We start from the raw sequence: 20177 nt of genomic DNA on the forward strand, positions 1-20177 counted from the left end.
CTCTTCCCGCTCCTCTAAGGTGTCAGGAAGTGGGAACATCAACACTCGGCCTTCAGGGGGAGCCCAAGCAGTTTTCCCCGGGGCTGGAGTGCAGAGTGGTAGGTAGGTTGAGCCTAGTCAGTTCCATCTCCGGTGAGTATTGGCCACCCTAGGTTACTAAAATACCGGGGCTCGGTGTCGGGAAGTTGGGGGGGAGGGATGCAGATTTCCTTGACACCGAATTGATGGGCTTCCCGTCCGGAGATGGAGATAACGGCACGGGGGTGGGGAGGAGGACCTGCACCAAGGCGGAGCACTGCCCTGACGGATGACTTTATGCGAAAGGCCTCCCGCAGGATGGGGGGTGCTGCCTGGCGCTGCAGGCTGGGGTTCTGGGAGCGCGCTCCACACCCCGCGAGAGGGGCGGGGCTGTCGCGGGGCGCTGCGCTCAGAGGCCGCTGGTGCCGCATCTACTCGCCAGCCATGGAGCCGAGTTTCGGGGTGGAGCTGCAGCGACAAGGTAACCTTCCCGCAGCTCCAGTCGGCTCCCGTCGCCTCCCGCGCCCAGTCCCGGCACCTTCCGGTGCTGGTGTCCCAGGCGCTCCACTCGTCCCCTCCCGGGCGCGGTCGGCGAGGGACGCGGGCTGCCGAGAGCCGGTCCGCGCCCAGCCGCCCTCCATCTTTCCCCGCAGGTTCCCGCCGCGTGCGCCACACCATGCCCCGCGGACTCTTCCGGCGCCTTCTCCTCGCCGCCCTGCTGCTGGTGATCGTCTGGACCCTCTTCGGGCCCTCGGGTCTCGGGGAGGAGCTGCTGAGCCTCTCGCTGGCCTCCCTGCTCCCAGCACCGGCCTCGCCAGGGCCGCCCCTGGTCCTGCCCCGTCTCTTGATCCCCAACGAGGACGCCTGTCGTGGCCCTGGCGCCCCTCCCTTCCTGCTCATCCTGGTGTGCACGGCCCCGGAGAACCTGAACCAAAGAAACGCCATTCGGGCCTCGTGGGGCGGGCAGCGCAAGGCCCGAGGGCTTAGGGTGCGCACTCTCTTTCTTCTGGGAGAGCCCGGCAGGCAGCAACCCAACGGGGGCTCCCCTGCGAACGACCTGGCACGGGAGTCAGCGGCCCAGGGGGACCTACTGCAGGCGGCCTTCCGAGACTCCTACCGCAACCTTACCCTCAAGACGCTCACGGGGCTGAACTGGGCGGACAAACACTGCCCCTTGGCCCGCTACGTCCTCAAGACCGACGATGATGTGTTTGTCAACGTCCCGGAACTGGTATCAGAGCTGGTCCAGCGAGGGGGCCGTTGGGAGCCACGGGAGAAGGGCGTGGAGCCCCAGGGAGAGGCCGAGTCTGGAGATGAAGAGTGGGGTGGAGGCAGCCCCACCCTGGGGAGTCAGCCCATGCCTCTTTTGTACCTGGGACGTGTGCACTGGCGGGTGCACCCCTCTCGGACACCAGGGGGCAAGCACCAAATATCAGAGGAGCAGTGGCCTCCCACCTGGGGCCCTTTTCCACCCTATGCCTCAGGAACAGGGTATGTGCTGTCAGCTTCCGCTGTGCATCTCATTCTCAAAATGGCCAGCAGGGCACCCTTTCTGCCACTGGAAGATGTCTTTGTGGGGGTAAGTGCCCGCCGAGGAGGCCTCTCCCCAACCCACAGTGTCAAGCTAGCTGGCGCCACCCACTATCCCCTGGACCGGTGCTGCTATGGGAAATTCCTGCTGACATCCCATAGGTTGGACCCCTGGAAAATGGAGGAAGCCTGGAAGCTGGTGGGCAGCTCTAATGGGAAAAGGACTGCACCCTTCTGCTCCTGGCTCCAGGGATTCCTGGGCATCCTGCGGTGTCGGGTAATAGCCTGGCTTCACAGCTGAGAGGAACTGGGCCGTAGGAGAAGAGTGAGGACCTCAGGGTCCAGTCAGCATCCTCACAACCTTTTTCCCAGGCCCAAGGCAACTGGCTGCAACTGAACAGTTCCCCTCCACCAGATGCTCAGTCTGTCACTGAAGACAGGATACAGGGGAAACCCAGGGCCTGGCCTACCAGCCCCAAAGATGAACGTCAGGAGAGTAAAACAATGTTGGAGTCATCCCCCCATCCATGGCAGGAGAGAGGCATTTATTGAGGAGCCCCTCAATAAACCTGTCTTTCTACTTCTTTGAGTGCAGTGTGATCCTCACCAGGAGTCCCGGCACACAAACCTGGGGAGCCTGGACAATGCCAGACCCTGCTGACTGGGAAGCACATCTCCAGGGACTTGGGAGAGAGGACAGCCTCTCTGAGGAGAAAGGCCCCTGAAGAGCAAAGATAAGGCCGTATCAACCGCAAGACATGGGTGGGGGCAGAGGCAAGAAACCACGACCCCTTGGAGGATAGAGTAGCCCTATGTGGGCAAAGGAAAGGGGACAGGTCCACAGGATGATCCAGACACGTTATCTAAAACTTCACCTTCCTCTTTAATACCAACCCACCCCAGGAGCCAGTTGTCCACTCCCAGTTGGGGAAGAGGCACCTGCCCCCTTCCGCATTTCAGGGAACAGGGTCATTCCCCACAGATGATCTTGGGGAGAGATTGTTCCAGGCCACCCTGGAGCCTGGCTCAGCGCACAAATCTGTCCAGCACAGATGGCCGGGCCTCCGTGGGCTTGGTCACCTTCTCTTGCTTCTGTGGCTGCTGCTCAAGGCTCTGTCGGACCTTGTCCTGGGGTGTAGAGACAGGCAGAGTGAGAAGTGGCAGGCTGGCAAGGCTAGAGCAACACGCAGAAAGAGGGTACATCCCGTGGGAGGCCTGGCCCACCCCCTAAATGCTCCTTTACCCTGTGTTCCTCATCCATGACCTTCCTCTTCCTCTTCACCAGGCTTGCTGTTGAGCTTCGGCCCTTCTGCTTTGGCTTTGGCTGGAAGGGAGCCTTGGCCTCTGGGTCATAGCCCTGGGGGAGGGGACAGGAGTGAAGTCTCTAACAGCCTCAGAGACAGGGACTGTGGCAGCACCCACCTGCTGTACCACACTTCTGGGGATGTGGTGGGGGAGGGTGTGCCTGGGCAATCAGGGCTCTGCTCCCTACCAGCCTCTCTATCCGTTCCTTCTTTTCCTGCTCCAAAGAGATGACATCAACCTCTGCCAGGGTTCGTGGGTCAAGACAAATGAGCTCTGCAGGTACCTGGAGGTGTCACAGAGGGGCAGGAATGGGTAAGGAGGGTGACCCCAAAGAGGGAATGAAGCCAGGGAGGCTTCTTTCCAGACCTCAGCATGGGAGCTTTCCCCACCCCTACCCCCCAACCCCAAGCCGCACATGCTCACCTTCTCCAGCAGGGCCTTCACCTCCCACTCCTGCCTCTGCTTCCGGCTCCTATACGGGTTATTCTCCAGGCCGTCAAAGTTGGGCTCAGCAGCCCCTGGAGAGAGGGAAGAGTGTGGAGCCATAAACGGGAATCCAGTTCAGCACTCCAGCCTGACCATGCCCCTTGCTCCCAGCTGTCTCAGGCCCATCCTTGGCCCACTCACCAGGGACCAGCATGCTGGTGATGCCTCCACTGTGCCCCACCCCCAGCACGTCTTCATAGGGGCAGAATTGAAGGCCATGCACGTGGCCTGAGAGCCGGTGGGTAAGATAGGGCTTCTCCAGGGAGGGTGGGCTGGCCTTGCCCTGCCCTGCCCATATGTTGACCACATCGCCCATTCCTGCAGCCAGCAGTCCTCGCTGGGAGAAGGCCAGGTGCCCTGCTCCCTGGGGCAGGGTCCGAGCACTCAGAGGCTGGAATGTCCCTCGCAAGTCAAAGATCTTCAACTGGTGGTCCAGGCCAGAGGTGGCCATGTACCTGGGGGGAAAGGGGGACCAATTAATCTGTAGTAAGGGGTATTGAGCAGGCCTGTGGCGAAGTGCAGGTATCAAGTCTGGTTGGGGAGAAAAAGACCGATAGTAACCACAACCATCACAGCAAACACTGTAGACAGCCTCTAGGTTACACGTCACACAACTCTGTTCTATGTTTATTTCCCTTTTACAGATGAGGAAACAAGCGCAGAGGAAGGAAAGCAGGGTGAGAGGTAGAGCTAGAATTCAAGGCAGGCCTGTTTCTTTAGCATCTGCCCTCTAACCTACTCAAGACATGAACAAAGGGAGAATGCCCATGACAGGTGCACCTAAATGTGATGTCCCACTGCAGACAGGGAGCACGGCGGCTCAGCAAAGGGAAGGGTCAGGAAGATCGACTGCAGTGGTCAGGGAGGACTTCCTGGGAAAACTGGGATGTAAGTCATTCTCAGTAATTCTCAAGAAAGCAGAAGCAGAGATACAGCAGGTACAATGAATGATCAGAGAGGAGGTAGGGAAGCAGAGGCAGAGGTGTTTTCAGGACTGGCAGGAAATATGGCCATGTGGGTCAGCAGAGGACAAGTTGCAGGGCTCTTTCAAGTCATACTGGGACCCAATGCCCTAGCAGTGCCCTCTGGCAGTAACAAGCCACCACTGAAGACTCTAAGGACCTGAGAAAACCTTAGGAGGTAACGAAGCCATGTGCTAGAGGGCCTTACAGCCCTTTCCCTGGAGGGGCAGGCTGCTGAGCAGATCCTCAAGGAATTGAGCACTGCACAACTTGTTCATTTTCCGAGGCTGGAATTTCTGTGTTCAAGCTGTTCCTCAGAGGAAGGCTGAAAAGGAGCCAGCCAGACCAGGTGATGTACATTTGCCAAAGGGCCAAGGCCGCTCTTTTTAGCTGTGGCGGTCAACCCAGGAGGAGGAAACTGAAGAGTTCCTAGGAGCAAAGATTTGCCCTGTGATGGGGCCAAACAGAGGCCCAGATGGATACTTCTCCTGACAAGACAATCGGTCCCAGCTCCACCAAGGGGAAAGGCAATTGGTGCAAACCAGGAATTACTAAGGGCTCTTGGGACACAGGGTCACACCCTTCAATGAACCGACAACTCCAGGGCACATGCTCCTTACCCACCTCTGGGACCCCCTGCGCAAATGCCAGCCCAGTGGTCAGATGGGCATCCAGGCCACACTACCATGTTACTAAACTTGTAAGAACAGTTCAGCTTTGAGAATCCAATCCCAATGCAAGTTTCCAGAAAGCCTCTTAAGAAAGACAGTGAGCCTCATCTCTGGAGCCCCTGTGGCTTGTCTGAGGAGGGCTAGAGATAAGCAGGGCTGGACCTAAGGTCAAAGACCAGAGCTGTTCAGCGTCTAAGTGTTGAGCAGACCTCAGTGAACTAGCTGATTAAGCCTGGGAACAAGAGCAGCTGACCCAGGCAGCCCCAGAAGGCAAACTACAGCTCAGGTCCAGCAGCCCACAGAAGACAGAAAGCCCCGGACAGGCCTCCACACTCTCCTATGGCCAGGCTGGCACAGCTATGGAGTCAAGCAGGTGGAACCAAATCACTTGTTCCCAAAGATACAACTCTGGGAGTCTAAGGGGTCTGAGCCTCTGGAAGGCTTTCAAAGGCAGCCACTGTGCTTTCTCTTCCTGATTTCCTTTCAAACAGCTTAAAATAAAGTTATATAATTATATTCAATGTAGAAGACTCCTGAGCAGCAGTGTAAAAGGAGGAAAGCAGCTTGTGGGAAAGGTTATTCTGACAAGGCCCGTGGAACAAGGCAGGAGGGAACACTGGAGGCTGGAAACCAGCTGTGAGCACCATGTGTGCCCACCAAGACAGCAGGGATGGAGACAGACGGACTCGGGACCTCTGAGGGGCAAGGCATCAGGACTTCCCAGGCAGTCATGAATCGCAGAGCCTGGGCACCCAGAGAGCACTCAAGAAACAGTGCTTTTGATTGCTGCTCTTCTGGAAGGCTAAGGAACATGAGGCTGTGTAGCTAGCCAGGGGTGTCGAAGTCAAATTGTGCATGACAGGAAACTGTGGCAGAAAAGGAACAAGCAAGGAGGAACCCTGAGTGGGGTGTCCGATCCAGTGATGGACATATCAAGTCTGGGGTGACAGAAGACAACTGAGTAGCAACTAAAGGCCCCACCTGGCCAATCATTCCTGTAAACCACTGCCACGTGTTTTTGTAAAGAAAGTGTAACTGGAACACTGTACCGGGGCAGGCTCGATGGCTGATTCACCCTTATTCCCCAGAACCTTAGCACAGAGCCCAGCGAAGGCGGATGAATGAAAGGAATCAGAGGAAAACACATAGGAGTTTGTGTGAAAAACTGCCTGCCAGATTCAGACATACATACAAGTCAGAATAGCTATGAGATGAAGACACTCAGGAAGAACAAAAATTCAAAGCAGACCCACCACCCAGCCCTCACATCACCAGCCAGACCTAAAGAGAACGACGGTCTCTAACGATGACGATGCAGCGCAGTGCTCCCTACCCGCTGGGCACCACACTCCATTCTATGTGCTTAACTCGCTTTATGGTCTACAACAGCTTCATGAGCTAAGCCCGGGCCTTGGCAAACTACAGCCAAACAAATCTGGCCCACCACCTATTTCTGTACTGCCCACAGCTAAGAATGATTTTCCATTAAGTGGTTGGAAAAAAATCAAAAGAATAATTTCAAAACGAGAAAATTATATGAAATTGTGGCCACAAATAAAGTTTTATTGGAACACAACCACATTCATTTACTGCTTTTGTGCTACATTAGCACAGTAGAGTGGTCAAGACGGAAACTGTGGCTTTGCACTGCTGCTGGAGTCGCAGTCACACGGTTATAACTCGACAGCACTACAAGCATCTCCCAGACCACCTATCTCATTACCTGCCTGTGTGGAAGACATTTTCAAAGACAAAATATGTGCCCTGGCCAGTTTGCTCAGTGGTTAGAGCATTGGTCTGCGGCCTGAAGGGTCCCAGGTTTGATTCCAGGCTAAGGGCATGTACCCCAGTTGCAGGCTTGATCCCTGGCCCGGGTTGGGGCTCTCACATCAACCTCTCCCTCTCCCTCTCCCTCTCCCTCTCCCTCTCCCTCTCCCTCTCCCTCTCCCTCTCCCTCTCCCTCTCCCTCTCCCTCTCTCCCTCTCCCTCTCTCCCCCTCCCTCTCTCCCCCTCCCTCTCTCCCCCTCCCCCTCCCCCCTCCCCCCTCCCCCTCCCTCTCCCCCTCCCTCTCCCTCTCCCCCCTCTCCCTCTCCCCCTCCCCCTCCCTCCACTCTCTTTGAAAAACAATGGAATGGAGGAGGATTAAAAAAAAAGATAAAATATGCAAAATCTTTCTACAGATCAGCATTAACAGATACACACTTGCAGTCAAGTTTGATGACCTGGAACACTAACTTTGAATATCAATTAAGCAAAATATCCTCAAAGAGAGGAATCCAATTCTTCCCATTAGTAGACCTGCATTTGAAAGATATTGTATTCAATTATTACATTTTGAATTTCATTGCTTAAAAATTTGTGATACTGTTTTCTCTCTTATTATTTAAGTATCTACATACTACCCTCGATTTTGCCTCTTGGCTAGCAAAGCCTAAAATATTTACTATCTAGCTCTTTACAGAAAAAGTTTGCTGACCCTTGAGCTAGACATTCATGCCCCCACTCTCAGGGTGAGGAAAGTGTGGCACACAGAGGTTATATAATGTGCCCACACCCACATGGCTGATCACTGGTGGCACCAGGATTTAAAACTGGGCAGCCTGATACAGAGTCCGTGCTCCTAAAGGCACGCTGCCTTCCACAGCTTTCTGCCCAGCTGTGACCGACTGCCAGCACCTAATATCCAAACAAGTGACTTACGTGCCTGTAGAATCTACTGCCACAGCCCGGACCCCACCACGGTGACAGAGAATCTTTGCCAGTGGCTCCTTCATGGCTGGACTCCATAAGGACACAGTACCTGGAGGTCAGAGGAGAAGAGCTAGTTATTAATGGGCAGTGAGAAGATTAAACTTTGGAAAGATGGGGACTCAAGACCAAGAGGGGCCAAGAGAGAAGGTGAAAGGGCAACTTTAAGGGACTCATGAAATACAAACATAGAAGACAAGCAGGTTAGGATGGTCAGAGAGTCAAAGCTTAGCCAGGGACCAACCATTGCTGTGTCCAAGATGGATGACGGCATTGTAAGGGTTCTGGGTCATGACGTCAAGCCGACCAGCCCGAGCGTTCAGAGCTGCCACAATCTTCCCCACTGACACGTCCAGATAGGTCAGAAACCCTGTCTCTGACTGTGAGAGAGAATGAGTCCTGATTGCCCTGTCCTCCCTCTACTGGGGTCCCAGAGGAGGAACGGTTTTCTCAGGGGCTCCCACCCAGTCCCCGTGCTGCACAGCCACTCACAGATGTGGCCAGGAGAAAGTGGAAAGGCAGGAACTCAAGCCGTGTGATGCGGTCACAGCGGCGGATGCAGTGGAGTTCAATTCCCTGGTTGTCATAGATGTGAAGCCAGCGGTTCTGAGCAACAGCAAGCAGTGCCTCTGAATGCAAAAACCTGGAGGGGAGGAGGGGCTCAGTGGGTAAGGGGGCCACAGCTGTCATTCAAGCAGGAGTGGGCTATCTCACTGCTACTGACCTCTGACAGGCCACTCACCGGATGTCCCGCACCGCCTCCATGACGTTGATCTCACACATGAGCTTCTTTGTCACCCAGTCAAGGGCAGCCACATGACCCCGACGCCCTCCAAAAGCCAAGTGTCTGTTGGAGGTGGGGAACACGCAGGGTGTCAGTGCAGGGGAGCACTCTCAGACCATTTGAGGTCTGCTGCACACTAGCCCCTTCTCTCCAGGTGAGAGGAGGGATGCCACTATACATGCTCACACTCACAGGCAAACAAATCAGGGGACACTCCCCACATCAACAACCCAAACACACACTGGTACGGCTGAAGTGGTTAAGGAGACATGACCTCATCCCAGTTCAAGAGTCACTAGAATTCAACCTCACCTCCCAGTCCGAGAGTAATTCAACCTGTAGGGTCCAAACTGCCGCAAGTTCAAGTCAAAGTGCTGGGAGAGGGAAGAGTTAAGAAAGAATCAAGAGCTAATTAGCTCACTTCAGTAATTCCCTCTTCTAGTCCCTGCTTCGTTCTTGCCTGGCCCATTCCCAGCCTCAGGCCTACCTTGGCTGCACTTGCAATGTCAACAGCCTCCACGATGTCGGCCTGGCGGATCTTTGCTGTGTCTTCCCCATCATCCCCTTCCAGAAACCTGCAAGTGAGTGTTGGGGCTGCAGTCAAGCTTCCTAATATGAATCCAGTGTAGCAACATAAAAATGAGAAAGGGCAGTCCCATGAAGCAGGGGCTGGAGAGGCCCAGATTAGAGGCCACTCACCCAGGTTCCTCAGCAAGCAGCAGCTCACAACGAGCAGCTCTGACACTTATTTCCTCCTCCTCAGCTTCAGCCACCTCAAGCCGGCTTCGAGTTTTGGATTTAGAATGTGGCAGCTGTAACATCGTTGGTAGCGAAGGAATGGGGGGAAAAACAGACTCTATGTGGGGTCACATAAGAGCCACCTGGTCCCTCCTCCATCCCTCTCATCCAGACACTCCCTGCCTGCAACCCCATTCTCAGGCCGGTCCTCACCTTTTTGGATTTATCAATGCGACGGAACTTCTGAGCCACCTCCACAGGGACCGGGGCGGGGCCTGGGAATGGGTCCTGGGCCTGCGGCAGGGAGGAGACCCCAATTCGCTGGCAGGCTCGGATTGACCCCAACCTTCGCACCGTCAAAGCACAAGGCGACTTGCCCCACCACCCGAACAGGTCCCACGCTCACCCCGGACAAGCTCCGCTGAGGCTCCGGATTCCTCCGTTCTCGGGGTTTCTTCAGGATCTGGGGCTTCTTGGAGATACGAGACTTCTTTGGGATGTGAGTGTTCCTTGGCTTCTGGGGATGGAGCTCTCGATTCCCCTTCTTGTTACGAGGGGCCGCTGGAGAGGCTGCAGCAGCGGTCGGAGTGGTCTCTTCCTCCCAGTACCGCCGCGGTTTCTACGGGCAGATCAAGAGCCTTCAGGCTCCGCTGTCCGTGCCCCGCCCCTCCAACCCCGCGCTGAAAACTTCCCTTCCACCCCAGGAAGATCCCTACCTTCTTCTGGATCTGAGGTTTGTCTTTCTTGGGAGGGACATCCCTGCCCGGCTTGGGGGCAGCCTCCATCTAGCCCACCCTAAGGGCGGTACACGTGCAAACTCCTCTCAGCGGTCCCACAGTCGAACTGGGACCTCCCGGAAGTCCTCCAGCCCTCATCCAATCAGCGCTGTACCGGGTGTGAAGCCCTCAGTCGCCATCTTGAATGAGGGCGGCTAGCCCTTAACGGGCCTAACGGGCCTGGCGGACCTTGGCCCGGTTCTCCCGAGTAGCCCCTCATGCACGAGTAACAAAAGAAAGGCAAGTCCGGGACCGGATGCCACGAAACAGTGCGGTTGCTTTTTCCATCCTCGTGTTCCCATCTTGCCTAAAACCTTCAGTTTGTTTTTTAAGCAGAACGCCGCTTATTAAACGGCCTGACTACAATTCCCAGCATGCATCAGAGGATAGCATCCGGCAGCCTTTTCCCAGCATTCTTTGTTTACTTCCGGGTTTATGAATCCTGAAGGGAGAACGTGAGTGGGGCAGGGTTTCGGTTGAGAGGTTTGGCGTCTCCTTCCAACTGCTACCCCGTACGGCCTGGGTCGTGTGGATATACCGACCGGGAGAAGCTGCTGTGCCCCGAGAGGCTGCCTCTCAGTGCTGTATTTCCGCAGGCCAGACCCTTAAAGGGAGCTCGGGGACCTTGCAGAGTGTGAGACCCAGCGCCCCTCTCCCGCTCCCGCAGGCTTTCGTCTCCGCCATGGCTGAGCTGATCCAGAAGAAGCTACAGGGAGAAGTGGAGAAATATCAACAGCTACAGAAGGGTAAGGGAGCTGGGTCGGTGTAGCCTCGCCCCAATCCTTTCACTGACTCCGAACCCAAAGCCATACCAAGATGATGTTTTCTTCACCGGTTGACCCCCCGCCCCATCCTTGACTACTTCCTCAGCTCCATTTTCCTCTGACTAGGATTGTGGGGGTCGGGTAGCACATTTGATGTCTCTAATAGTCTTTCCTCCCACCCACACTCCCCAACCCCCAGACTTGAGTAAATCCATGTCAGGGCGGCAGAAGCTTGAAGCACAACTAACAGAAAATAATATCGTGAAGGAGGTGAGACTGGGACTTGTGGGGCAGGGAGGGACCTGTACTGGTAAGGATTATCTTATGTGTCCCACACCTCCATCAGGAACTGGCCCTGCTGGATGGGTCCAACGTGGTCTTTAAACTTCTGGGTCCCGTGCTGGTCAAACAGGAGCTGGGGGAGGCTCGGGCCACAGTGGGGAAGAGACTGGACTATATCACAGCTGAAATGTGAGTCTTTGTCCCACCACCCTGTGATGCGCCTGACACCACCATCAGAGTAGAGGTGTTGAGGAACCATTGTAGATTAGCTCTCTAGAGTAGCCCGATTGTCCACTTCCTCCCTCTCCCCTTTGCCCTCTCTTCCCTTCCCTAGCTCTCTGGTTGTCCACTGACCTTTCTTGCCTTCAGCATCCTCAATAAGTCTTACTAATTTCTTATTTGCTTCTTTGTCTCTCTTGCCTCTCAGTAAGCGATATGAATCCCAGCTCCGGGACCTCGAGCGGCAGTCAGAGCAGCAGAGGGAGACCCTTGCTCAGCTGCAGCAGGAGTTCCAACGGGCCCAGGCAGCAAAGGCAGGGGCTCCTGGGAAGGCCTGACCCTATGATGGGGGGTGGGGTGGGGGGGAACCCAGGCAGCTTTAGGGTCTATACTGTAGCTAATAAAATGTGAAAACACCTGGCTGTTTTCTGACCAGCCACTTCTGTCATAATTGTCTCCATCCATCCCCCAACCCCTTCCACCTGATATATACACCACCTGTTACCTTAGGTCTGAATCCTTGCAACTGGAATCTGTGTGACAAGAATAATCCATCCTTTCTTGAGACTAAAATCAGAAATATCTCAAACCTCCTCGTCTGTATATAAAACCCTTAACTTGGTTGGCATGCCCCTTTAGGAAACATGAGGGCATTTATGATGCAACAGTTGTGAAGATTAGTTGAAGAACTGTTCTCTAACCTGGCATCCCAGGATGAAAGGTGGTGACCCTCAGTGCTATGATTTAGTATCTCTTTTCCTAGAATTTGTTTAAATGTAGCTTGGACTGATTTAAATCCTAACATGTACTTTGTGATGCTGTAAGTCCTCCAAGTCTGTACATTGCCCACAAAGTTCTTCCATGTCTCTGTCCTAAAATTATTTCTTACAAATTTCCAGCCAGAGGAATTCTTTATACTGATCACTTTAACTGAGTGGCTAGTACTTGACATGGGTCTGTGACGACTAAGGAGAAAAATTTAAGCGCAAATATAGGGACCAGGGATGGAGAAGTTGCTAGGGAGGAATAAACCATTCTGAGGATACTGTTTTTCAGCAACACTTCACTTTCAGATCTTCATGGGAATAGAAAATACTGTCCCGTCATGTTCCATGGTATCTAAATTTCAGCCAGCTCCCCACCCCCACTCCCAGCAGCTGGTTCACACACCTGCAAGGACAGGAATAGTACTCAGGTAGTGTTTTGGTTTATTTTAGTGTCATCACAGTGACAGAAACCCTAGAATAGGAAAAGGAACTCCTATTAGAACCTACTTCTTGTCATCCTTTCTCCCTGGGACTCAGAGCCTCTAGGTCTTTCTTCTCCCCCTACTTCTAGGTCTGCCTTTGGCCCTTGGCATGCTAGGACGTGGCCAGGAATCAGCCCTTTTCCCACAACTAACCATGTATTACATTCATGGAAAGTGAGGAGCTATATATGGGTAATCCAACTTCATTACCAAGATTACCAGTTCCCACAGGGCAGGATCTCTTGGCTGTCTGACAAACCATTGGCACTTCACTGCCCCAGGGTGGTTGGCCATCTTTCTGGATTTCTTCCCAACGCAACATAACTGCCACCATTTCAGCATGGCTACCCACATCTGGTGTGGTCACCAAGAGTTCTGTGAGCCAAGAGAGCTGCTTCCTCAGAACAGTGCCCGGGCAATCTTCCTTCCTGTGGCCTTGATCCTGGGAAAGGATCCCCCTCCTCCCTCGCTTGGGGGAGTTGCTGGCACAGAGGGGCTGCTGGCAAGGCCAGGTGTGGCAGTAGAGGGCCTTCGCCGCTGCCGCAGGAGGAAATCGTGTGATGCTCTGTCCATAGCATAGAAGACATTGGCCGAGGGTGGGATGGTCAGCTCTGTAGGTTCAGAGAGGGGGCGTCAAGCACAAACACGGTCGTTCCCCCAACAACCACCTGGATGTAGAAGCATTCCCACTGATGGGCACCTCTCTCCTCCCAAGTCTGCCTCTGACCTCGCTCCCCTGGCAGCAGCTGCACTAGCTCATACTCCGAAGCCACTGCAGAATCGCGATTGTTTTTCTTAAGGACACGACTGATGACACTTGGAGCCTTGTCCTGGCTTGTCACCTGGCAGGACAGGAAACCAAGAGCAATAAATTGGCCAGAATGACACCCCCTTCCCATCCTTCTCCAACCCCAGCTACTGATCTCCAACCAAAAAAGGCTACCCGTGTCCAATACTTTTTTTTTTTTTTAGAGAGACAGTGGAAGGGAAAGAGGGAGGGGGAAGAGACAGAAACATTGATGTAAGAGACACATTGATTGGTTGCCTCCTATATGTGCCCCCACCGTGCCCAGATCAAATCTGCAACCCAGGGAAGTGCCTTTGACTCGGAATCGAATCCGCGACCCTTCGGTGTGAGAGCCAATGCTCTAAGCCACATGGGCCAGGGCTGTCCAATACTTTAGAGTGAATAGGGAAACCCAATGTGCTGGCTCCCTGTCTTCCACAAGTCAGCCCACATGGTGCCCAGTGAGATAGGGCTGCTTCCCTGTGGGGAAAAGTGCTATTCGTTATGAAAATGTAGCGTGGGCACCAAAGGTTCAAAGTGCAGCAGCTAGTAATGCTTTAAAATAAAACAGCTGTTAAAACCAAAGGTCAGAATGAAAACTACAGTCATTCTTCCATTTGGGTTCAAACCTAAGACATCTATAGGTATTAAAGCACCATCCTTCTCCCCACCTCCCAGCCCACAGCTCCCTCACCAAGATGCTCTTGTAGACACTGCCATCTTCCCCAAGCTCCATCTGGACTCGGATGATTCGACAATCGGAAGCCCCTGGCCCAGACCCCCCTACCCCAGATGCAGTCCCCCTGGAGGCCCCTTCTGCACCCCCACTGAGTGGGGAACCACAGGAGGCTGAGCGGCGGTGACCTCGAGAAGGCCTAGGGGAGGATGCTGGTGGGGAGAGGTGGCTGGGGCCAGCTGGACTGTGCAGAGATGGGGTGCTTTCCAGGGCGGAGTCCAGAGATGACACAGATGGCCACTTCATGTGCTGGGGACAAACAACATGGTGGACTGGTGTGAAGGCACAGATGTCAAGGAAGATAAATTCACAGAGTCAGGGTCAGTGTTGAGGTCAGAGGTCAAAAGCACAGCTCACCTGGGCCAGCCGGGTCAATAGAGGAGCAGGGCCTCCAGGTACCTCATCGCCCCCAACACTGGGCCGGTCCCAGGAGACAAGGGGGCTGGGACCTCCAACAGAGCCCAGAACCCTGGAGTGGCACGAGATTGAGAGGGTCAGAGGAAGAAGTCAGGTCCCCAAGAGACTAACGCCCAACCGCTGACTCGCTCACTCTGTCCACTGTGAGATGACCAGCGTGGGCCGAAGCACTCGAGGGGCAGGAGGGTCACCAGTACCAGGTGGCTCCACCTCACAGGACACTCGGTGGCTGAGGAGAGGGACATTGGGCAGAGGTCAGGATGTGACACACGAATCCCCATACCCTGGTGAGCCCTGAAGTCCCAACTTCACCCAGCCAGTCACCTCTGGGCCTCCGTCAGTGGCCGGAGCCCCTGTAACCACTGCTGGATGTCGGGGTCGCGTCGGAGGTCATAGCCACGACATTCGTTCTGGAGCCGCCGCAGCTCAGAAAGGACAGCGAACTCCTAGAAAGGGACCCTCAGCCTGTAGGAGCCCAAACTCAGGGACCCCGACTTTCCCCTCCTCCTCCCCTTCCTGGGACTGGCTAGGGATGTCTAGCACCCAACCCAAGCACCCCCTCACCTTCCTCCGCTTGTCAAAATTGATGTATCCGTTCTGCAAGGATAAGGGGGTGGGGTGAGAGTCCCAACCTTGGCACAGGGAAAGTATGTCCCCCCAAACCTAAGCAACCCCCACTGTACCCCCCTCTCTGACTTCCCCCCACCCCACCTATCATTCCCTAAGTACTCTACCTTACCCTCCAAACTGAGTGCCTCAGGTAGAAATTGTGTCCACGTTACAGAAAACTAGGGCTCAGAGAGGATTAGGAACTTGCCCAAAGTCTCAGTATTCATTTACTTAACAAACTGTATATGCTTAAGTTTCAAGCATGTTCTAAGCACTCACCAAAGATTAATTCATCTAACCTTCATAGCAGGCGTAGACACTGTCACTAGCTTCCCATTTACAGGTCACTAAGGCATACCAAGGTTAAGGAGCTCGCCAAAGCAACAGACCAGAACCCTGGCACTCTGGCTGGAGCCCTGGTGAGACCTGAGCGCTCATGCCTGCAGCCCCTTCCAGGAGAAAAGTCTGTCTGACCCCGAGGCCACCTGTTCAGCTGTCACACTAACGCACACACCAACCTCAAGCTCATCCTTGGAGGCTGCATCCAGCATCACCAGGTCCTTCAAGAAGGTGCCGAGGTATGGGACCACACCCTGAGGCCAGAGGTCAGTCAGACACCCCTGCCACTGACTGCAGGGCTCTCCAGCCCTTGCACTTCCCATCTCCTGCCTCAGAGGACAAAGTGAATTGTCCTCACCCCGCTGTGCTTTTTCCTGCCCCTCAAACTGCTCCCCCCACACACTCCTGTACTCCTTCACAACCACCCTTCGGGCACTCACCCCACCCCGGGAGCCAGACTTCGGGGCCTTCTTGGAATTTGGCTCCAGAGAGGGCTGCACCTTCACCTCCTGGGGATGACAGAACAGGGAGAAATGGGGGCGGGAGGGGGCAGGGATGGCTAGGAATGCCAGGGAAGAGGGCTCACCTGCAGGAGTAGCTCCCGGCTCTGGGAATAATTATCCTCCTCGGAGAAAATCTGGCAGAGGCCAGAGAAGACCCTGAGGCTGTCCCTGGGGGATGGAGGGCAACAGGTTTGAGGATGGCCTGGCTCAGCACCCCTCTCCCAGCCCTCACCCCAGCCCAGTGCCCCATCCTCCTCACCTGGCTGCTTCTCCCCAGGCTGCCCGAAGCCTGTGGATGGGGCTGGACTGCAGGGCCGACACCACGGCATAAACTGAAGAGAAGTTTCGGAGTAGACGGCACTCCTGTGGGGGGTCACAGAGGGAGGCCACAGCTCTGGGACCTCTCTTCACACCGTGGTCCCCAACAGGGCCAGTATCTCTTACCTCTGCCACTCGGATCCACTTCTCCAGAAGCCGGGCCCGCTGGGGCGGACGGAGTGGCCGTATGGTCACCTCCGCAGGCTCTTCTCCGGTCGAGATAGCCCCCAGGACAGAGCTGACCACTGCCCCTGCCACCTTGTTGAACTGTGTGACAGTAGCTCGCACAGACGGGCAGAGGTGGGAATGTCCCGGCCGGTCTCTGTGACCCCACAGGCCCCCCAGGCACTGAGAGGGAACCAGATTGAGAAACAGCTCCTGTGGGGAAGAGGTTAGAGGTTAAAGTTCACAGTCAAGAGATTCAGCCTTCCAATATTAGGGGTGTGAGGATCTTGGGTGGCCAAGGAACCAGAGGGGCACAGGATTTGAAGGGTAACAACCAAGGGGAAATGGGGAAAGGTCAAAACTGGGTGGACAGAGGAAGTGGGAAGGGTTGGAAGGAAAGGATCAGGAGTCAGGGAAAGGTTAGTAAGGGGGCATGGGGCATGGGGGTCACAGGTCAGGGTCTCACCGCATCTAGCAGGGTCAGCTGTTCGGCCAAGTGGTCAGCGAGGAACACCAGGACATCCGTGGGGTCAGCAGGGGGATCGCCGGGGAGGGCCAGGGGCTTAGGAAGGTCGGGGGTCTGGGGGTCCACCCGGGACCTGAGGTTGCGGATGAGGTCAGCGCTGCCCCCCCCAACACCCTCCCCTGCTGCATACCCTGTCCGAAGCAAGAAGCTCTCAAGCCGGTCAAGCTGACCCTTGACCTCAGAGCCAAAATCCTCAGGGTGAGAGGCCAGCCAGGTTGACAGCACAGAGATGGCTACCCTGGAAGAAGGGGATCAGCCAGGGGTCAGATGTCAAGCTGCAGCTTGGGCAGAGGGGGACTGTGAGGTTAAAACTTAGGGGTCGCTCACCCTTTTGTCCTCTCTAGTTCATCAGTAGGATGAGATTCAAGGGCTTCCAGCCTGAAGAAGGGAAGAGATTCTGTTTGTTCATTTTTTCCCAACCCCCCAGTGGTTTTGAGTATTTTGGTAGGATATTCTGGCTTTAGAAAGTCCAGACACCTCTATAACCCTCAGTCACTTATGACCCTGACCTGTCAGCCATAAGCCCTAGCAGAGTAGGCGTGGAGGTGAAGGCCCGGTGGGTGGCCAGGAAGGTTGCTGTGAAGGTCACGTCAGCCCCTGAGGTCCGAATGTCCAGCAGGTGTCTGACCAGAGCCTCCAGAGTGCCGGCTCGGAGCCTTCGGGAGGAACGCGGGGGAGGTGTCGGGGCCTGGGAAGACAGAGGGCACATCACTGCCTCTTTCTTCAACTTTGCCCCTAGATTTCTGGGGAAATCCCAAGACCTAGGAGATAAAGCAGGCTCACTGTATTAAGATTCAGAGAGGGCAAAAGATTGATGAAAATCACACAGCAGAGTCCAGGTCTCCAGACCTCCAACCCAGCACTCTGGCCAGAAAGTTAGCCATTCTGGGAGTAATGAGTCACAGGTAAGAAGCCAAAGTTATGATCTCACCAAGGGATCAAGAGACTGATACTGGCGGCTTGTGACAGTAAAAGTGGCACCATCCTCCTCCTCATCTCGGACAGACACAGGGGCCTGCAGGAGTACAGAAGGAGAGGTCAGACAGGTCCCCACCCCCCCCACACTGCCCCCAGCCCTCACCCCCAGGCCCTCCTTCTCCCTCTGTACCCCTCACCTGTGGCGGCAGGGGACAGTACCAGCGAGTTCGAGGGGTTGGGGGGGCTGGTGACCCCAGGTCTCCCCCACTGGGGCCCAGACAGCCCCACCCAAACCGCCTCAGGGCCCGGTGAAGTCGAGGGGGTTGCAGTGGGGGAGCAGGTGGAATGCAGGAACCCTGATCCTGGAGACCACCGTAGCCCCTTCCCCCCAGAGCTGAACCCCAACCCAGCAGAAAACCAAGATACAAAGGGTAGGAGGGGGAACTGAGACAGAAAGCCAGAGACAGAGACCTTGAGAAGCTGAAACCTCAGTCAAAGGCACAGCCGCATGCTCCGCCCTCCCCCAAGGAACTGACCAAGCCCTAAAAGTTAGTCTTTCCCTTCAGCCCCCTTTCCCCTGGTCCCTAGAGACGCCCCCCCCCTCAAGGTGGCGGCTCTTATCCCAGTACAGGAAGGAGAAGGGGAAGTGGGGATGATGGGGGGCGGTAGACTCTTGAGTGTCACGTGCCTCCAGCCCCTCCCCCAACCGATCCCGAAAAACCAGCCCTGCCAGTCACTCTGCCCTCACCCAGCCCCAGGACCCAGTAGTCCAGAGCCTCGGGGCCCCAAATCCAACTTCTGGACCCTCCTGAGGCCCCAAATCCTGCTCCTAGCCACTACCATTAGTCCTGGAAGAGAGCAGGTAACTACCCTGGGTTCGCCCTGGGATCGTCCCTCCAAAATCCAAGAACCTAGGTTTCCCGCCTCCACCCGGCACCAGGCGGGAGAGGGGGAGGGGTCACGAAATCGAAGGGTTCCCTCCCCAATCCCAGAGTCCGAGGAGCCGGTTACTGTGGAAACAAACCCCTCCCTGCCAAACAAATACAGGGAGGGAGACAGGGACCCAGACACAATGGCCAAAGAGGCAGGCACCCTCGGGCACAGGTGGACAGCGCCCGAGACCCGCAGGCAGCCAGCCAGGCGCCCCCGGCCGTAACTGGGCGGGTTCCCGCGGGCAGGCCTGAGCCACACCGCCAGGGAACCACAGAAACGCCGGGCTCCCCGCAGCCGGGGCAGGCAGACACCAGAAAGAGGAGCGGAAATAACCGAGGCAGGGAGAAGGAATTCAGGGACACAGACTAGGAGAGAAAGAAAGGTGGAGTCTCTGAAATACAGCCCCCCCAACTCCCACCACCCGCATCTCACCTCGTCTTCTTCCTCCTCCTCCTCTTCCTCCTGCCCCTCGCCCACGCCCTGGCCACTTGGGCCCCCACCCTCTTCGGGGTCTCGGCTCCGGAAGCTGCTCAGCACTACTCCCCCGGGGGGGCTCGTGTCCCAAAGCAGCCGTAGGGGCCGCGGGAGCATGGCCGAGTAGTCAGCGGGGTCGGGCCATGGGGGCGCCTGGGGAGAGAGCAGGGGGGGGCGGGTGGGAAGTCAGGTGGGCGCTGCGGAGAGGGAAGGGACGCGGGTGGGTATCTAGGTAACTCGATGGGATCCCGTAGGGAGGCTGGGGAGGGGCCAACGCAAAGGTGCGGTACGGGAGGGCCCTAGTGCATGTGGGGGATGAGGGGGTCACGAGTACGGAAACAGGCAGGGTCACAGGGTGCTCTGACCTGCTTGGGAGGGGTGGGGGCAGCGCGGGTCCCGGGCCGCTGTTCCCGTCGGTCTCAGGTCCCCGACCGAGTCCCCTCCCCGTCTTTTCCGCACCCCCTGTACTCCCCCGCCAGGCTCCCGGCCCTCCCGCCCTTTCCGCTCCCCCTACGTCCGCTTGCACCGAGTGCAGGAGCCAAAAAGGGAAGGAAGTGAGGACAGGAGCCAGGGCGGCGGACCAGGGGAGCGCTGGACGCCCAGGGGCCAGGACCCAGGAGCCCGGGGTCCGCTGTCCTGCGCCCCTCCTCCCCCACCCTCGACTCGGGGATTCTGGAGCCCATGTCGCCCTCACTGAATCGATAATAGTTCCCTGTCTTCAGCCCCGGGGAGGGCAGAAGCAGAACCTGACACTCCCCTCGCCCCTACAAGACTAAAACTCCCGCGGGATGCGTCCTAGGCGGGTGGGACCCAGTTACTCCACCCCTCGGGTTACACTCCCCACCCCACCCACGCGCGTAGCGGTCGCAATCCACTCCGGAGTTTCCCGGGAGCCCTCCGAGCCCGCCCTCCCGCCAGGG

General features: G+C 56.1%; 4 protein-coding genes across 12 annotated transcripts; 2 read left to right on the forward strand and 2 right to left on the reverse strand.

Annotated features, from left to right (window-relative positions):
* Positions 1–75: 75 nt before the first annotated feature.
* B3GALT4 (beta-1,3-galactosyltransferase 4) lies at positions 76–2130 on the forward strand. Of its 4 annotated transcripts, XM_081140879.1 has the most exons (3): positions 80–132; positions 325–499; positions 672–2130. In XM_081140879.1, the coding sequence occupies exons 2-3, from the start codon at positions 337–339 to the stop codon at positions 1847–1849; spliced, it is 1341 nt and encodes a 446-aa protein (XP_080997005.1). In that variant the 5' UTR covers positions 80–132; positions 325–336; the 3' UTR covers positions 1850–2130. The 4 variants fall into 4 exon arrangements, with proteins under 4 accessions (XP_080997007.1, XP_080997005.1, XP_080997004.1 ...); XM_081140881.1 differs by lacking the exon at positions 325–499 and having other exon boundaries at positions 76–102; XM_081140878.1 differs by having other exon boundaries at positions 86–499.
* Positions 2058–10382, reverse strand: WDR46 (WD repeat domain 46). The gene is made up of 15 exons (XM_081140877.1): positions 9959–10382; positions 9649–9861; positions 9456–9536; positions 9204–9316; positions 8992–9079; positions 8817–8878; positions 8463–8567; positions 8213–8363; positions 7965–8100; positions 7673–7772; positions 3481–3794; positions 3277–3371; positions 3041–3136; positions 2792–2905; positions 2058–2676 (listed from the first exon to the last, which is right to left on the reverse strand). Exons 1-15 carry the CDS (start codon positions 10025–10027, stop codon positions 2575–2577), a joined length of 1839 nt encoding a protein of 612 aa, XP_080997003.1. The 5' UTR covers positions 10028–10382; the 3' UTR covers positions 2058–2574.
* Positions 10383–10437: 55 nt separating this feature from the next.
* On the forward strand, positions 10438–11869 carry PFDN6 (prefoldin subunit 6). 2 transcript variants are annotated; one of them, XM_081140882.1, is made up of 5 exons: positions 10438–10473; positions 10615–10764; positions 10982–11052; positions 11129–11253; positions 11492–11869. In XM_081140882.1, exons 2-5 carry the CDS (start codon positions 10701–10703, stop codon positions 11619–11621), a joined length of 390 nt encoding a protein of 129 aa, XP_080997008.1. In that variant the 5' UTR covers positions 10438–10473; positions 10615–10700; the 3' UTR covers positions 11622–11869. The 2 variants fall into 2 exon arrangements, with proteins under 2 accessions (XP_080997008.1, XP_080997009.1); XM_081140883.1 differs by having other exon boundaries at positions 10469–10530; positions 11492–11721.
* A 602-nt stretch (positions 11870–12471) lies between these two features.
* RGL2 (ral guanine nucleotide dissociation stimulator like 2) lies at positions 12472–20158 on the reverse strand. 5 transcript variants are annotated; one of them, XM_081140446.1, is made up of 18 exons: positions 19623–20158; positions 19216–19410; positions 17864–17947; positions 17442–17620; positions 17260–17310; positions 16873–17170; positions 16368–16619; positions 16183–16286; positions 16007–16091; positions 15861–15929; positions 15600–15674; positions 15037–15069; positions 14797–14918; positions 14606–14701; positions 14413–14524; positions 14014–14304; positions 13260–13374; positions 12472–13143 (listed from the first exon to the last, which is right to left on the reverse strand). In XM_081140446.1, exons 2-18 carry the CDS (start codon positions 19372–19374, stop codon positions 12932–12934), a joined length of 2337 nt encoding a protein of 778 aa, XP_080996572.1. In that variant the 5' UTR covers positions 19375–19410; positions 19623–20158; the 3' UTR covers positions 12472–12931. The 5 variants fall into 5 exon arrangements, with proteins under 5 accessions (XP_080996572.1, XP_080996574.1, XP_080996573.1 ...); XM_081140448.1 differs by having other exon boundaries at positions 17442–17693; positions 19623–19727; XM_081140447.1 differs by lacking the exon at positions 15600–15674 and having other exon boundaries at positions 19623–19911.
* Between the last annotated feature and the right edge of the window lie 19 nt (positions 20159–20177).

This window comes from Miniopterus schreibersii (genome assembly GCF_964146895.1).
Source record: "Miniopterus schreibersii genome assembly, chromosome: 6".
In the NCBI taxonomy this organism is placed as follows: Eukaryota; Metazoa; Chordata; class Mammalia; order Chiroptera; family Miniopteridae; genus Miniopterus; species Miniopterus schreibersii.

Excerpts from the sequence above, each read along its gene's own strand:
- B3GALT4 (XM_081140878.1), top strand. The coding sequence starts at position 244 with ATGGAGATAACGGCACGGGGGTGGGGAGGAGGACCTGCACCAAGGCGG. Across the intron at positions 500-671 it reads GGTGGAGCTGCAGCGACAAG|GTTCCCGCCGCGTGCGCCAC; the intron begins GTAACCTTCCCG and ends CTTTCCCCGCAG.
- WDR46 (XM_081140877.1), bottom strand. The coding sequence starts at position 10,027 with ATGGAGGCTGCCCCCAAGCCGGGCAGGGATGTCCCTCCCAAGAAAGAC. Across the intron at positions 9,537-9,648 it reads CTCAGCGGAGCTTGTCCGGG|GCCCAGGACCCATTCCCAGG; the intron begins GTGAGCGTGGGA and ends TCCCTGCCGCAG. Across the intron at positions 2,677-2,791 it reads TCATGGATGAGGAACACAGG|GACAAGGTCCGACAGAGCCT; the intron begins GTAAAGGAGCAT and ends TCTACACCCCAG.
- PFDN6 (XM_081140882.1), top strand. The coding sequence starts at position 10,701 with ATGGCTGAGCTGATCCAGAAGAAGCTACAGGGAGAAGTGGAGAAATAT. Across the intron at positions 10,765-10,981 it reads ATATCAACAGCTACAGAAGG|ACTTGAGTAAATCCATGTCA; the intron begins GTAAGGGAGCTG and ends CCCAACCCCCAG. Across the intron at positions 11,254-11,491 it reads GACTATATCACAGCTGAAAT|TAAGCGATATGAATCCCAGC; the intron begins GTGAGTCTTTGT and ends CTTGCCTCTCAG.
- RGL2 (XM_081140446.1), bottom strand. The coding sequence starts at position 19,374 with ATGCTCCCGCGGCCCCTACGGCTGCTTTGGGACACGAGCCCCCCCGGG. Across the intron at positions 17,171-17,259 it reads GAACTAGAGAGGACAAAAGG|GGTAGCCATCTCTGTGCTGT; the intron begins GTGAGCGACCCC and ends CCCTTCTTCCAG. Across the intron at positions 14,525-14,605 it reads GTCATCTCACAGTGGACAGA|GGTTCTGGGCTCTGTTGGAG; the intron begins GTGAGCGAGTCA and ends GTGCCACTCCAG.